We start from the raw sequence: 16,204 nt of genomic DNA, 5'->3' as shown, positions 1-16,204 counted from the left end.
TCGTCAGCACCTTATTTTAATATCTTTAATTCTCTTTTATACCAATTTAACCTTATTAGTTCAAAAATTAAATTTTTTTTAATGCACACCCAAATCTCTATGCAATAACATCTTAAGAAAAAAAGTAAAAAAATAAGTGTTTATTTATGGTTATTCTTTAAAATAAAATAAAAACTTTTTAGTGTAAATGTGAAGAAATTTGAAAATGTAAACTTGTGTAAATCATTTGATAGAAGTCTCATACAAGACTTAATCTCTTAAGAGAAACAAATATGTTTAACCAGCATAAGATAAAAATAAAAAGATTTAACTACCTAAAAAGATAAAAGCAAGTAAAGGGCTTAACCACCTCAAAAGACAAAAACAAAAGGGTTTAATTACCTAAAAGACAGAAGAAAAAAATAGTTTAACCACCTAAAAGACAGAAATAAAAAAAACTTAATCACTTGAAAGACAAAAGTAAAATGGTTTAACCACCTAAAAAGATAGAAGTAAAAAGAGTGTCATCATGAGTGATTTCAAATGGAGAACATGATGTAATCCTAGTTATATAGTTACTAAAAAAGTTATAGTTTAAAGGAAATGAGTCATTTGGTGATTGGCAAAGAATGAATTGAATGGGTAGGTTAGAAGCAATGATATGTGACCATCCGAAAAAAATAAAAGATCAAATTGGTTATTAAACTCCTGATTATGTGATACCATGTTGAAAGGATAAAATAATTAAGATTTTATTCACATCTAATTATGAGTGTACAATATATATATAGCATAAAAATAAAAAATTCAAAATTATCTATAACTTGAATTTAAAAATGGTAACAACTTACAACTAATTACTCTATTATATCGATAGTCTAACATAACTAAGTTGATTTTACTTAAATTTAGGTTATCAAAATAAAATTATTCTAGTTGAGAAAAATCAAGTTGAGGTTTATTTTATCTAAATCAATTTTAAATTTAAATTGTCATATTTTCTCTAATTTGCTCTCTTGATATATTACTTACATAAATGTGTTTGTAAGTGCAATGCTAGTATGGTGTTTGTTACATTTTATGTTACTAAAATAATTTGCATCTGTTATTTCGCAGGTTGTTTTATTGCATTGCTAACTGAAATAACATTACTACTTGATTGTGAGGTTTCTTTATTACTCACTGAATTAATGTACATCGCTTGACCAGGACGGTGTTTTATTACTCACTGAAACGACATGCATTGTTTAACAATAGATTACTCTATTAATTACTAAAATAACGTGCGTTGCTTAAATAAGAGTTTTTTTTAAGGTTTAATTAAGTTTTTTTATATTTAAAATATAGGTCGCTTTTAAAAAATTATGTAACATTTATTTTGTCTCATATACCTGGAAAATTTTTGTATTTTATTTTAGTAGATGCCCTTAGTCATCTTCTGTCAAGTGATGATATGACAGACGAAGTGTTACATCATTACATTTAGTCATGAACACCTCATTATCACGTCACCCTCTTCAATGACGTGATAAATGATGTGTCGATGACAAGACATGATGACGTGACACTCAATCTAACACGTCATCGTTTAATGGAAGACGATTAACGATAAAAAGTGAAATTAAATTAAATTTTTTTCAAGTATTTAGTTGAAAAAAAAATTAGATAATAATCTAAAAGCTGTCTATTTTTCAGGTATGAACAATTTAATTAAGTCAATCTGAAAAACATTTTTTAGTTAATAACTGATAAGGAGACGTTTTATCAAAATAAATAATTTAATTTTAGATAAAATGACAAATGATAAATTTTATTATTTTATTGAAAATAAAAATAAAAATGGTAATTGTAAATTTAAATTATGTTTAAAGCAAATCTTATAAGTCAATAAGAAAAAATCGTTTTTCAAACACTTTTATTTGATCAAATATTTGTAAATTTGTAAAAAAAACTTAAAATTAATTAAAATAACTTGATGAACATATATGCAATTTAATTTATCCTATTTATTTTTTTAAGATAATTCCTTATTAAAAATAAGAATATACATTAAATTAATAAGATATTTTTTATTAGTAAGAATTAAAAAAATACTATTTAAAATTTACAATAACTCACCTATCAATTTATCATGCTTAATCAACTGAAATAGATTAATAAGATAGTATTCAAGGTGAAATTAAAGAGTTAGATGCATATACTTAATATATGGACAAAACTAAAAAAAGAATCCAAAGGATACTAAAGAAAGAGTAAGAGAAGACATAACATGTTACATGAGTATATTGATCATAGACCGCAAAATACCAATTGTATATGATTTAAATAAGTTTTTCATACCTAACAAATAGACCATTTTCAAATTATTACATAAAAATTCTTTTTTTTCAATCAAGTACTTAAAAAGAATTTGTTTTATTTTATTACTTAATGTGGATCATCTTCCATTAAGCGATGACGTGACAAACTGGGTGTCACGCCATCATACCTCGTCATCGACACGTCTTTGAAAGGGGGGTTGAGGTGACAATGAGATGTATGTGACTATGTGTGATGATGTGACACTCTGTCTACCACGTCATCACTTAACGAAAAATAACTAATAACACATATTAAAATGAAACACAATTTTTTTTTCAGATATCTGGATGAAAAATAAATAAATATTAGATAAATTTTTAAAAATATCCTATATTATAAGTAAGAAAAACTTGATTAAGCTTTTTTTTTATTACTTACGGAAATGACTTGCACCACTTGAGTAGGAAGTTGTTTTATTGTTCATTGAAAATAATGCGCATCGCTTGACTAGAAGGTTGTTTTATTAGTTACCGAATTGGCTTATACTGGTTGACTAGGGTCTTGCTTAATTTATTGGTTGATGAAATAACGTCCATCAGTTGATTATAAGGTTATTTTTTTTATTATAAGGTTGTTTTTTTTATTACTCACTTAAGTGACTTGCATCACTTGACTAGGAGCTTGTTGTTTCATTACTAACCGAAATGACATGCATCACTTGATTAGGATGCTACTCTTTTTAAAATAAATATAAAAAAATCAGCCAAAAAAGGATACTATTGATGTACAGTGAGGTATAAGGTATACCACCTGCAGAAATCGAAAACCAAGCCAGTGCTCCTGATAAGAGAAGGAGCAAGACTTAGCTTCCAAAATTGTGATTACAAAACGTAGGCCAATTAAAAAGCAGTAGATATTGTGTCTAATATTTACAACAGAACATAAGCACAATTCATATTATCGCCTTAAGACAAAGAGTAGGATCCATATATAGTCCACTCAAAAAATGAAGATCGAAATCTGTCCATTTTTGCCTTTCCCCACTCAAAAAGACTAGGATGCTACTTTATTAGTTACTGAAATAACATACACTACTTAACTGAAAGATTGTTATATAATTACTCACCAAAATGACACGTACTACTTGAATAGAAGATTGCTTTATTACTTACCAAAATGACATGCGTCACTTGACTATTGACATTATGTAGTTTTTGTGTTTGTGTATGCTTTAGTTTTCTTCTAAACTAGTTTTTTCTTTTAAAACTATCTGATTTATGTAAATGATATAAATATCTCATGGTAATAATAAAGAATGACAAGTTTTTTAAAAATTAAATATATTTTTATTTCTGGAAATATGGTTTCTTGTCTTTATTTAAATTTTATTTATTTTCAATCTTTCTTTTTTTACAAAAATATTACATTTTAATTTCCTCTTAAAAATTAAAATTACACGTTTAATAATTTTTAATGATTTAAAAATAAATAAAATTTAAATTGGAACAAATTTACAAAATATATATGTTAAGAACTAAATACATTTAAAATTTTGAATATTATTTTGAAATTCAATTTTTTTGAACTTATAATTAAATTTAATAATCAAGAAAGAGAAACAAATTAGGTGTATTTAATTTCTAGTTTTTAAAACTATTTTTTGTATAAAAAATAAAGAAAACAGGCACTTACGATAAAGCTCATGTGGCTTTTGCACAAAAAAAAAGGTTCATATATGTGTCTAGCTCATCACATTTTTTGTATGTCTATACTAGCGACGACAAAATTACAATCATGCTACTCAAACTTTCTCACTAGCTAGAATAACCCTAATGAGTTCTGTTTTACTACATATATATAACACCATTCGAAATGACCCACACATTTGAGCTAGTACTACATTTGAAGGAAAACTGTCCGTGATGTTTTTTCATTTGTAGGTAATTAATTCTGTTTATAGGGCTGTTTTTATGTATGATGGGTTTGAAAAAGGAAACTTATCGGAAGGGCTAAGTTATGTAGGGAATGGGGATAAGGGAGGTGTTCATTTCTTGTAAAACTGGTCTCTTTATTTATTTTTTTTGAAGTCAAACTGCCTCTGTATAGACCGGTTGTAATTGATGTTTTTTTACATACGTCATTTTATTCATAATAAACTCAAATATAATATGGAGATTGATGAAAAATATGAGAGCAGGCATTAAAGATTGACGCCATTGCTAAGATGTGAACAATAATATTTTTTGTCTCTTTACAAAACTTACCATTGAGTTTAATGATAAAAGGAGAAGCTAACTACATTTAGAAAATAACAAATGAAGAACATAATGACCCCAAACTGGGAGTTGGAGACCATCTACAAGTGGCTTGTAGTCAGTTTCAAATTCAATGTTATGGTAGTCGGTATCTTTGAGCCAAGTCAGAGCTTGCAAAACACCCCATGTCTCTACTTCTATGGGTTCTGGATTTCCACTGAACCAAGCTGTTGTAATTGGTGCTGTATAAGGTGCCACTGGTAAAAATCCTATTTTTTTAAACTTGATAGATTTTAAATAAAAAATGATTGTTGAATAAAATAAAAATGTTTAAAAAAATTGTTGTGTTTTCTGACTTACACATGGAAAATCAAATGGCCGGATGTCACTCTGGAATCAAAATCTTCTATTTCATCTCCCTGCCTCATTCTTTGTCCCCCAATTAGAAACTGCCACATCAATGATTGAGTCTCTATGTATCACCTTTCCATTAGCTTCGAGGGAGGACTAATAGTCTAATTCTATGAAAAGTCCACATCTAATGGAGGATGAACACTGAACCTTCGTGTATATATGTAAAAAAAAATTGAAAATAATACTAACAAAAATATATATAAGAAAAAAAAATTTAAAATTGACATTTGTTTTAAAAAAAAATTAATAATAGATCATATCTTTAATTTTATTTATAAATTAATAATAAATATTTTTAAATTCATTATTTATTCAAAGTTAAATATTTAAATAATTATGTTAAAAAAATATCCTTTGATACACTCCCAGAGATCATTTATATTGCCGAAGTATTATTGTTCTTCATGAAATTCCAATCATGACTTTCCTTCACCAGCAACAACTCCAAATGAGTTCTCCACAAGTTCCTTGCTCCACCTTGTGACTTTTTTTTTATGAAATGAGTGTAAATTTTTTTAAACTTTTTTTTATGGGTCGATTTTAAATTATTATTAAAAATGATATAAGTCGTAATAGATGTTATAATTTTTAAGTTAAAAATTGTAATATATGTTATAACTTATTAATTTTTTAACTGAAGTTGTAAAATTTTTTATGACTTCAATTTAATTTTTTTTAATTACGAATTTGAAGTTGTATATATATTTTTTTTATTTAATGACTTTGAAGTTGTAACTTTTTTTTTGGGTGTAAATTTTTTTTTAGGATTTTTTATTTTCTTTTGTTTTGCTTTCAATTTTTTTAACAAAATTATAAATAATTTTATTATTTAGTTAAATATTAAATAAATAATTTTAGTTTTACTTGTTATAGTTTTATTTAATATCTTCTATATATTTTTTATATGATTTTATTTAATATGTTATATATTTTTTAATATTATTTTATTTAAAACATTTTATATATTTTTGAATATTTTTCATTTAATATATTTTGTATATTTAAAATCTAGATAATTTTTTAATAATATTATTGAATTTGATTTATTTTGTAAATGAAATAAATAATACAAAATACTTAAATTTTAAAATAAATAACTTTAAAATAACTCAGAAGTCATTTACCTCATTTTTGGTAAATAATTTACACTCATTTGGTAAAAATGCCCCACCTTGCACGTAGCAAAATCAACTAGAACACTTTCACGTGCCACACTATCGCCTCTTTATCTTTCCCTTTATGGTTTTGTTTCCACTCCTTTTCCACCATCATATCTCATTGTCTATTCCTCCTTCAAGTCTCCCTCTCTCAACCTCCACACCACCCATCTCCTCCTTCGCATCACTCCACCGCCGCCCGCCGTGCACATCCTCCGCTATGACAAAAACCTTATTCTCCTCGCCATCATCGACCTGCATGTCTCAAAGTTTAGTTTGTGTCGTGGCATAAAATGAGCTACTTCCTGTATATGCTTTGCACCTACCTTAAACTAATCAATTCTAATTAGTTGTTCTTATTGTTTTAGTGCATCTTTGTTTTATTGGCAGAATTACGGTCAACTACATTGTTTTTGTTAAATTAAGATTGACTTAAATTTAGGATGTTTAGTTATTGAAATAAAACTATTTTTTAGTTGAGAAAAATCAAGTTGAAGTCAAAGTAATAGGGTGTTGCTGTTATTTTATCTAGGAACTTTTAATTGTTATATTTTCTCTAATTTTCCCTCTTAATATTACTTACCCAAATATGCTTTATCTGTACACTGCTTGTGTCTAATGTGTGAAGTTACATTCTATATTACTCGTTGCAATGATATATATGCACTGCTTGACTATGGTATTGTTTTATTACTCACTAAAATTCCTTGCACCACGTGGTTAGGAGATATTGTTTTATTTTTTTTTTGGAAAAAATGTAAATTATATTAAATCCAAAATGATACAATAATAAACGGGGCATACCCCACGGTTAAAGAAAATCAAAAGTCTCCCTAATACAAAAAGACATATATCAAGATACTAAAACAAATGCAACAGGTGCGTTTGTCTATACATAAGAAACTTAATCTTAACAAAAAATTGATAATCTTCAAAAATCAGCTTCTTCCTAGACAGCCAAATATTGTTTTATTACTCAATGAAATGACATGCATTGCTTGACTAGAAGGTTGCTTTATTACTAATCGAAATAACATGCACCCCTTGGCTAGGATGTTACTTTATTTCTCACCGAAATGACTTGCACCACTTAACTAGGAAACCGTTATTTTGTTACTAACCAAAATACCGCACGTACACCAGCGGAATAACGTGCATGACTTCTCTGAGAGTTTGTTTTATAATTACTCGTTTATATATGACACCGCTTGACTAAAAGTTACTTTATTTCTCATAAAAATAACTTGCACCACTTAATTAAGAAGTTATTTTGCTAATGACCGAAATAACATGCACCTCTTAGCTCTTTACAAGGATATTACTTTCTTATATATCTGATCCTTACCAATTAAATTCAATAAATGAGATTATTTCAGTTTAATAAAAATCTTGAAGAATATTAGATATACATGTAGTTGTGTGTATTAAATATTTGAAAGCAGAATTTTGGTACTCATACTAATCCTTTTCAAGTCAAAGATAATTATTTTTAGTAAATGATACATATGTTTTATTACTCACCAACATAACATGCACGGCTTGACTTAGAAGTTGCTTTATTTTTCATTAAAATGTCTTTCACTGCTTGAATTGGAGTTTGTTTAATTTATTACTCACTGAAATAACTTGTGTCGTTTGACTAGGATGTTGCTTTATATATTTTCACTACTGACATGCACTACTTGATTTGAAAGTTATTTTATTACTCATTAAAATGACGTGCATCACTTGTCTAAGAAATTGTTTTATTATGTTGAGAGCCTTATAGCTGGTGGTTAACGAACATGATAAGTGTTTATATAGCTGAGTAGGTCATTCTCTTATGAATCGATTTTTAAGGGGACCTTTCTGATGTCTTTGATATGATATTAGAGTTAGGTTCTGCCTGGTGGTATGGTGGATAGTGCCGTTAACTCTCGTTTTGTGATGACGTCGAGGGAGTGTGTTGAGAGTCCTACATCGGGTGATTAATGAATATGATAAGTGCTTATATAGCTGGGGGGAGTGCACCACATCTTCCTTGCTCCACCTTATGAACCGGTTTTTAAGGAAATCTTTGGAATGTCTTTGCTGCACTTTAACATGGTATTAGAGCTACTGGGAGGTTGATTTGTTACTGATACCGAAATGACATGCACCACTTAATTAAAAAGTTACTTTTGTTAAAATGACATGTTGACAAATACTCTCTCCAACTAGCAATTTTCAGATCAATAATGAGACTATATCACAATTCCAGGAGTTTAAGGGAGGATTAATACTGTGAAAGGTCCATATTATGAAGGGTTAATACCGTGAGGGGTCATTTTATATTGATAGTGTGTTGTTCTTGTTGGAATTCCAATCCCAACTTTCCTAGCTTCACCTCCAAACGACCCCAAATGAGTACACCACATCTTCCTTGCTCCACCTTGCACATAGCAAAACCATCGACAGCACTCTCACGTTCCACGTCATTCCCACTTTGTCATGCACCTCGTGCTTTTACTTTTGCTTCATCTCCGTTTTTTTATGGAAAATCAAAACCTTTTCCTATAATTGGTCATTCATTGTATTTTTATCGTTTTGGTTTGGAATGGATTAAACTTCGCGAATAAGTAAAGTGCATCAAGTTTCCAAATCAACAGAATTTCGTGAGGTTTTGATTGATACCATACAAGAAGTGTAAAAAAAAAAAAATAGCATGGACGACATTTAAAGACTAGCTAGGTATAACACACATCAATCGTAAAAATTTTCATCATATGTCCTCTGTGTTAGACGAATGAATCAAAAGAATTCACTTGAAGTGCCTTACAGCTTCAAGGTACAAATAAACAGGGCTCAATGAGTCCAAAAGGTAATACTACTGTGTAGGACAAAAAATCATATGCGAACACACCATAACATCTCAACACATGCAAAATTGGGCCCAAATCAAAATATCTCCTTGAGTTTGGCAGTCAAATTACATAAGCTATAGCATTATTGGTGGAATTCTGATCAACGTCGTTGATTTTAGTTAAATTAAGTTTGACTTTAAAATAATATGTTTAGTGATCGTAATGAAATTATTTTTAGTCGAGGAAAATCAAATTGGAGTTAAAGAAGGTGTTGTTTTTTCTTCATCTAGAAACAATTTTAAACTTTTAATTGTTAAATTTTCTTTAATATATTCTCTTGATTTTGCTTACCAATGTACTATGATAATGTACTATGATTGTGCGCTTCTTATCTATTCTCTGCTACATTATATTATTCACCGAAATGGCATGCATCACTTGATTATGAAGTTGCTTTATTCTTCACCGAAATAACATACGCGGTTTACTTAGGAGTTATTTTATTACTTATTGAACTGATATGCAACACTTGATTAGAATGCTTTACTATTTAACAGAAATAATGTGCATCGCTTGCCTAGGACATTGTTTTAATACTCATCAATATGACATTCACTACTTGACTAAGAAGTTGCTTTATTTCTCAATGGAATGAGTTGCACCGTTTGTCCGAGAGGTTGTTACGAAAATGGTATATATTGTTTGACTAGAAGGTTGCTTTATTAATACTCACTGAAATAATGTGCATAACTTGATTAGAATGCTTTTTTTATCTCACCAAAATGACATCCACAACTTGCTTAAGAGATTTTTATTATTCAATGACATGACAAGCACCACTTAACTAGGGGCTTAGTATGTTACTCACTGAAATGTCATATACCAACAGTGGCAGAGTTTAGTTTATCGTGAGGCTGCCACCCCCCAACAACACCCCATTAATAAATTATTTTCTTTGCAAGTCATGAGCAACTAAAGGCATGATTTTATATTCGGTATATCAAATTATTTTCTCAAGATTTTTTCATGGTTTTAAACTCTAGTAAATTAGCTTCCTGAGTCAAGTGGAAGCATAGCCTATTGTTTGAATCATTGGTACCTAATGACCATGATGATATCTTATGATGTGTTGAAAACTTTAATGTTTTATTTTTTTAAGAGATTAATGTTAGATGTTAAATTATTTGTTTTTGTTAGTAAAAAGGATTCAAATTCATTGTCTCTTTCTTTTTTTTTTTCTTTCTCTCTTAATCATCAAATCAATCTTATAATTTTTAAAAATCAATATTATGTGATCAAGACCTAAATAACATGATATGATGTTTCAAACTGAATTATTTGGTGTATACCTGAAAAAAATTTGTGTTTTATTTTATGATGGCATGACTGAAAATATTATATCATCACTCATAGTCACTTATCACCTCAACTCTTTTCCACGTCAGTTTTTTTTCATTTTTTAAATATTTAAAAAATGAAATTTATGTCGTTGGGTTTATTTTGGTGGCGATTGGGGCTCCATTGAAGCTCTTCATTGTTTATGTTTCGGTTTCTTTCTTCCTGACTCTCTTTGTGTGCTACTGTTGTTGTATGCTACTTTGCATTCTGAGCTACAATACTATGAACCCATCTATTTCTATGTGAAAGCCTCTGAAAAATTAATTGTATTTAAGAGTTCACTCCTTTCTCTATTCTTTTGGTCCTTTGATAGCATGTAGCAAGAGGCTTTCGCCGGTTGTGACGACCGATGCAATAGTACACCGCGTACGGCAACGAATTGGTGGAGGTGTGCGGCGATCTGGACGGAGAGTGAATGGCGCTGGATGACGCCGACGATGGAGCAGATAGAGTCTTCTTCGACGATTTTGGCGACGATAGAACGACTTTGATCTTCAACGGTGATGCGAGGGAGAATCTTGCCGCCGTAGCTGCAGAGGAGCTTGATAGTTTGACCGGGTTTGGATTCCATGACTCGTTCTCGCTACTTAGTAAGTTAATTGTGTTGTTGAAGGAAAATAATGTTGGAATTGGAAGATTCTAGAAAGAGAAAGAACCGAGGAAGGAACTCTGCAAGGGGGAATCTCTCTTCCCCCTCTTCCTCAACCATTCACCACCACTCCTGAAACCACCTCCTGTGAGGTGAATAGTAGCAAAAATGCAACAATGAAGGGAAAAAAATGATGTGAAAAAAAAAAAGCACTGACGTGGCATGTGACTTTGTATGATGACGGAAATTTCATCAACCAGATCATCACTTTAACGAATGCAGTGGATACTAAAATAAAAGGCAACAATTTTTCAAGTAACTAAAGGAAAAAGAATGAATGTTATATCATTTTTAAAAAATATCCTATATTCTAAGTATGAAAAATTTAATTAAGTCTTAATTAATTACCTTTTCATATACTAAAAAACTATTTTTATTACATTTTTCAAAAGATTGAAGAAAAGAAAAGAAGTTAAATAAAACATGACAATGAGCAATTATGTGTACATCAAAATGAGATATCTCCATTCTAATACATATTATAAACTTAACTATTTTAGCCCCCTTACATTTTTATATCAAGCTCTGCCACATACTACTAATACCATTGTTGGTTTTTTTAGGTCAAGAAACCCTTCATTAATAAGAGAAAAAAGTGTCTGAAACGCTATATTCCCATCTCTGCCGCGTCCACTTGATGCTCAATACTAGAGTTCATTCATTGGGTTGGTTCTAAATTGAAGCAATATACTTAATTAGCTCAAGCAGTCGGGTAAGATTTGGTCAAACCTAATAAGCTAGTTTTTGACTTTTCGTCCAAGTGTCTGAAACGCTTATGTTCCCATCACTTAGACTTTACTGTCCTTACTAGTTTTTTCCTTCTCGTCCAAGTCACTAAGCTATACACATTTTGACCTTCTGAGATAACACCTTTCAGGAAGCCCTCCTAAACTTTAGAACATCCTTTTGTTTCTTCCTTCTTCAATACTAAGTACCTAAATTCTCCCAGCGTTCTGCCATAGCCCCTAGCTTCATCCTCTAAGCTTAACCAGCGTTAGTGCCACTGAGGATGCAACTTGCAATGCTTATGTCCACTGATGCTGCAACCTGTGGCATCGATGACTAGTATTATCCACTAGTATAAGTTATTGTACTCTATCAACATATGGGGTGGAGAAGAAGATGGAAGAGAGTAAGTTTATAAATATAACTACACCAATGGGATAAAATGATGACCTTGACAGTTAAACGAGGGCAAGATGAAATTGCGTACCAAACTAATTGCATGTTTGATTTGTAGTTGCAAAATTACGTTCGAGACAAAAGTAATTTAGCCAACAGATCATAACCCTTGTTTTTGTATTCATTTTGCTTTTATCTGTTGAATCCCAAAACATGAATATTTGTTTCAATTGCCTATGCAAGTAAAAATATAATAATAATGAAGTCCAAATTAATAGACTTACTAAAAGTAAGTCATTTTGTGCATGTAAGTAAAAAAGACTTGAATCTGAGTTATAAGAGGTCATTAAGTTATAAATCATGAAACAAATGCACGAAACAATTTGGATCTAAACTCACAAACCAAACTGAACAAACTCAGTTTGATTTGATTTTTCAGAATTTACCAAACTAACCAATGAGCACCCATGTCCCCTATCCCATGTGCAAAGAAAATATAGGAAAATTTAAAGTCGGCAAATTGGAGTAACTATGGTAAATGTCCAAACCGAAGTATATTTATTTCAACCAGTAACTGTAACCAACCAGAAAGCAAAAGTTATTTCTTCTGCTACACTATCATCATCATCATCAAAATAAATCAACTATATCAGTATATCACCCTAAAAACAATTTAAAAGGTCTCAAATGACGCTCTACTTCTTAAGCAGTGGTTGCACTTGCACCCTCAATGTATGTTTGGTTAGTCTGAGCATTGTGTTTCTTCAAGTATTCTATTCACTTCCTGTAATAGTTAATAGAACTCCCATATGAACAATCATACCGTTCGAGCTGCTGGCTTTCCGCCTGCCATTCATTCCCCTTGTTTGCTTTAAAGCTTGCAGGTATTTTCTGAAAGACAAATTCACCAAGGTAGGTTAGAAAACCTATGCATGCCGAAATGAAAATAGAAGACATGAAAAATATATCTCATACTGTCAAAAGGCACTATTATAATTATAAGCTACACAGTTTCCTACCCAAGTTAGATTTTTTCTTTCTTTCTGGAATACAGTTTCCTACAAAAGACTGTAGATAATATCTTACTCCTGCACTTCATTAGCCTACGCCTATGACACAGGCTAGCTCTTGTTCTTAAGAGTCACAATTCAGACAATTGTTCATACACATAAAGGAGACAGCAGAATTTACTGGACTAATTTGTTAATCAGCTTCATCTTTCTTTCCAAAGGAGGGGGGCTTCAGTATTAAAATTCATTCTATGCTATTGGCAAGTGACCACAGCCAAATAAATTCAATTGTACATTCCACAATATGAGCAGTCAGATCATATTCTTATTTCCCAACTCATCATTTGATAATGATGTTAAACTAAACTCCAGCACAAACTCTATAATCACTTGGAAGCCAAATTCAATTCCAGGGTTTTCATAATAATCAAGAAGTAGGAACCACTTTCACATCCAGCTTATGTGTTATCAATTGCGGTTAGCGAAAAATGGCGGAAAGCCAATACTCTGCTATATCATATAGCAGATAGCTACCATTCATGGACAAATAGAAGAAGTCACATTGCAAGTGATATATATATATATATATATATATATATATATATATATATATATATATATATATATATATAAATTAAGTTGTATGCAAATAAAAAAAACGCATAAAAATTGGCATATTAAATCAAAAGTTCAATTGGCCAGAGACTCGCTAGAGATGACAAGAAGATGCGAGACACATGCTGCAACAACGACACTCATAGCGTCCACAATAGCTGATGGAGTTGCAAGTGCAAATCCAAGGAATTCCGCAATGCAATAGTGCTATAGCAGCTATTTGCTGGCTTATATCTAGGCACATTTCATATTTCCGTGAATATGGAATTCCATTTTCTGAATTTCAAAAATACAATGGAAGATAAAACTGATTGACCCCAAATGATCCAGCAGCGACAACCAGCAAAAACATGCACATTAATAAAGGCAATAGCAAGAAAGTAATGTGGACTAGGGTCATTAAACACTTTCATTATTTAAACAATTTTGGCAGTCAAGTTTTTCAAGACCTCAATATTTTTACTTGAAGAAAACTGCAATTGGGCTTTATAATATCTGCTCTCCAACTTACACACCCGTAGTTTAAAAAGAAATAATAGGTACTTAGTGAATGCTCAGCAATTTCAAAAGCATTCAGAAAGCATAATGCAAGACATTGATTTTGATCTAAAACAAGACAAGTATGCACGATGTTTGTAACTTCCTATACAAGGAAATGTGCCACATCAAACACATCCTTAAACTGAACTCAGAACAATATTCTGAGAAAGAGATTAGAATAGGTGTACCTTGGCTCTGAAAGATTTGATGACGGAAAATAGCAATTTGTCGCCAGCTATAACTCTCACTTTCTGTATCAGCTCATGTCGAGAAATCCTCTTTTCCTGTAACCCAGATGAAAGCTCACTCAATAAATAACCATCTCAGCTAAAGAAAAAAAAAACTAGCCACTGTCTCAAACTCTAAAAGCACTTACTCTATAATCCTTGTGGAACTTGGCAATGTAGGCAATGTCAGGGGGAGGTAAAATCTTCGAAAGCACCGAAATCAAAGCTGGGAATGCCATCCACGGCGAAGAAGGCCTCAAAGGTTCCCCAATCTTCACATGCCCTACAAATTACAAAATCAAACACACATTGCATTTCAAAATAACATCAGGAATTAATCACAAAACTAGCAATCATTAAAAAAAAAAAAAAAAAAACACACACAAACACCACACCTTTCAATGGTGAAGGAAATCTGAAACTCAAAACATATTCGGGCAAAACATGAGTGTTGATCTGGTTACACCAAATAACATACTCCTTTGGATTGGAAAGATCGTCCACACCAGAATCAAACTCCTCAGAACTCGAACGGCATTGATTGGAGTCACGTGGCACCAACTCTGTCTTCCCCAAGATAACGCGACACAGCAACAAGTGCCTCAAACCGTCTTTGTCCACAACAGAACTCTTCACACTGCAATTCCACACAACAAAATGCATAAAATCACCAATCAACATTGAAAAATAATCACACAGTAAAATAACAACAATTAGTGAAATTGCGCGTACCTTTCAAGTGGAGAATCTTGTGGAAAGAGACGCAGGCCGTTACCGTGAGCGTGACCGAAAAAACCATTCTGAACGATGTCGCTTATCTCTTCCTTACTGGACGCACCGTACCAGGCGAACTTGACGTTGGCATTGCCGTCGCGCAATTTGGCCACGGCACGTGCAAAAACGTGAAAGGAATGTTGACGCGCTTGCGCCATAACGGAGGAACACGCGTTTCTGCCAACCGCCAAAACCTCGGGTTTCAACCCGTGCGCGGCCAGGCCACGAACGAATCTGGTCCGGACGAGGTCGGCGTTTTCGTCGGCCGGCACAAAGCCAGCCGCCGTGTCGCCCCCGGAAACCCCGCTCTCGCAATCGGAAATTACGGAATCGTCCTCGGCGGCAGGGCGTTTCCCAAGTGGATGGTGAATTGGTGGGTCCATAACGTAAGGGAAGAAAGAGGAAATTGAAAATTGGGGTTATGAGCAAAATAATAAAAGAATTTGGGGGAAATTAGATTAAAAGAGTTGGTAGTAATGAAAAGAGAAGAAAAGGGGAAGAGGTAACGGAAACCGGCATGGAAAGAAAAAAGGACTGGCTTAGGCGGTGGAAGAAAGCGTTAATTGAAGGAAGGAATGACCGACTTTGGAACGTGCATCCTTGGGCATTAAGGCAAAGGTCAATTTTTGCAACCTATTAAATTACTTGTATCGCGCTCTTTCCTCTTCTTCTAATAATATCTCTTTTTTATGCCATGCCTATTATATGTCGCTTTCTAATGCTTCTCTTTTAGTTTTGGAAATACACCATGTAAAAAAATCATCATCAATTAATAAAATAATTAATTTTGGATAAAAATTCATCTCTGTCTATTCAGTATCATGTTTTTCTCTTACTGATCTATTCATTTATGCTCTCTAATTTTTGTCGTTCTTAAAATTTTCATTCACGTGCCAATTTTTTATTTATTATCACTCTCATAAATTTTACCCACGATAAAT

The 16,204-nt window shown here is 31.6% G+C and overlaps 1 protein-coding gene across 4 annotated transcripts; it reads right to left on the bottom strand.

Annotated features, from left to right (window-relative positions):
* Positions 1-11,693: 11,693 nt before the first annotated feature.
* On the bottom strand, positions 11,694-15,916 carry LOC100784311 (probable inactive poly [ADP-ribose] polymerase SRO5). Of its 4 annotated transcripts, XR_005889305.1 has the most exons (7): positions 15,222-15,911; positions 14,885-15,126; positions 14,639-14,772; positions 14,451-14,546; positions 12,921-12,988; positions 12,189-12,293; positions 11,694-12,022 (listed from the first exon to the last, which is right to left on the bottom strand). XR_005889305.1 is itself a non-coding variant. In XM_041011119.1 (6 exons), exons 1-6 carry the CDS (start codon positions 15,644-15,646, stop codon positions 12,001-12,003), a joined length of 987 nt encoding a protein of 328 aa, XP_040867053.1. In that variant the 5' UTR covers positions 15,647-15,911; the 3' UTR covers positions 11,694-12,000. The 4 variants fall into 4 exon arrangements, 3 of the variants coding, with proteins under 3 accessions (XP_040867053.1, XP_040867054.1, XP_006600642.1); XM_041011119.1 differs by lacking the exon at positions 12,189-12,293; XM_041011120.1 differs by lacking the exons at positions 11,694-12,022; positions 12,189-12,293 and adding an exon at positions 12,637-12,671.
* Positions 15,917-16,204: the final 288 nt, after the last annotated feature.

This window comes from Glycine max, chromosome 17 (assembly GCF_000004515.6).
Source record: "Glycine max cultivar Williams 82 chromosome 17, Glycine_max_v4.0, whole genome shotgun sequence".
In the NCBI taxonomy this organism is placed as follows: Eukaryota; Viridiplantae; Streptophyta; class Magnoliopsida; order Fabales; family Fabaceae; genus Glycine; species Glycine max.
This window is presented reverse-complemented; position numbering and strand designations above follow the sequence as displayed.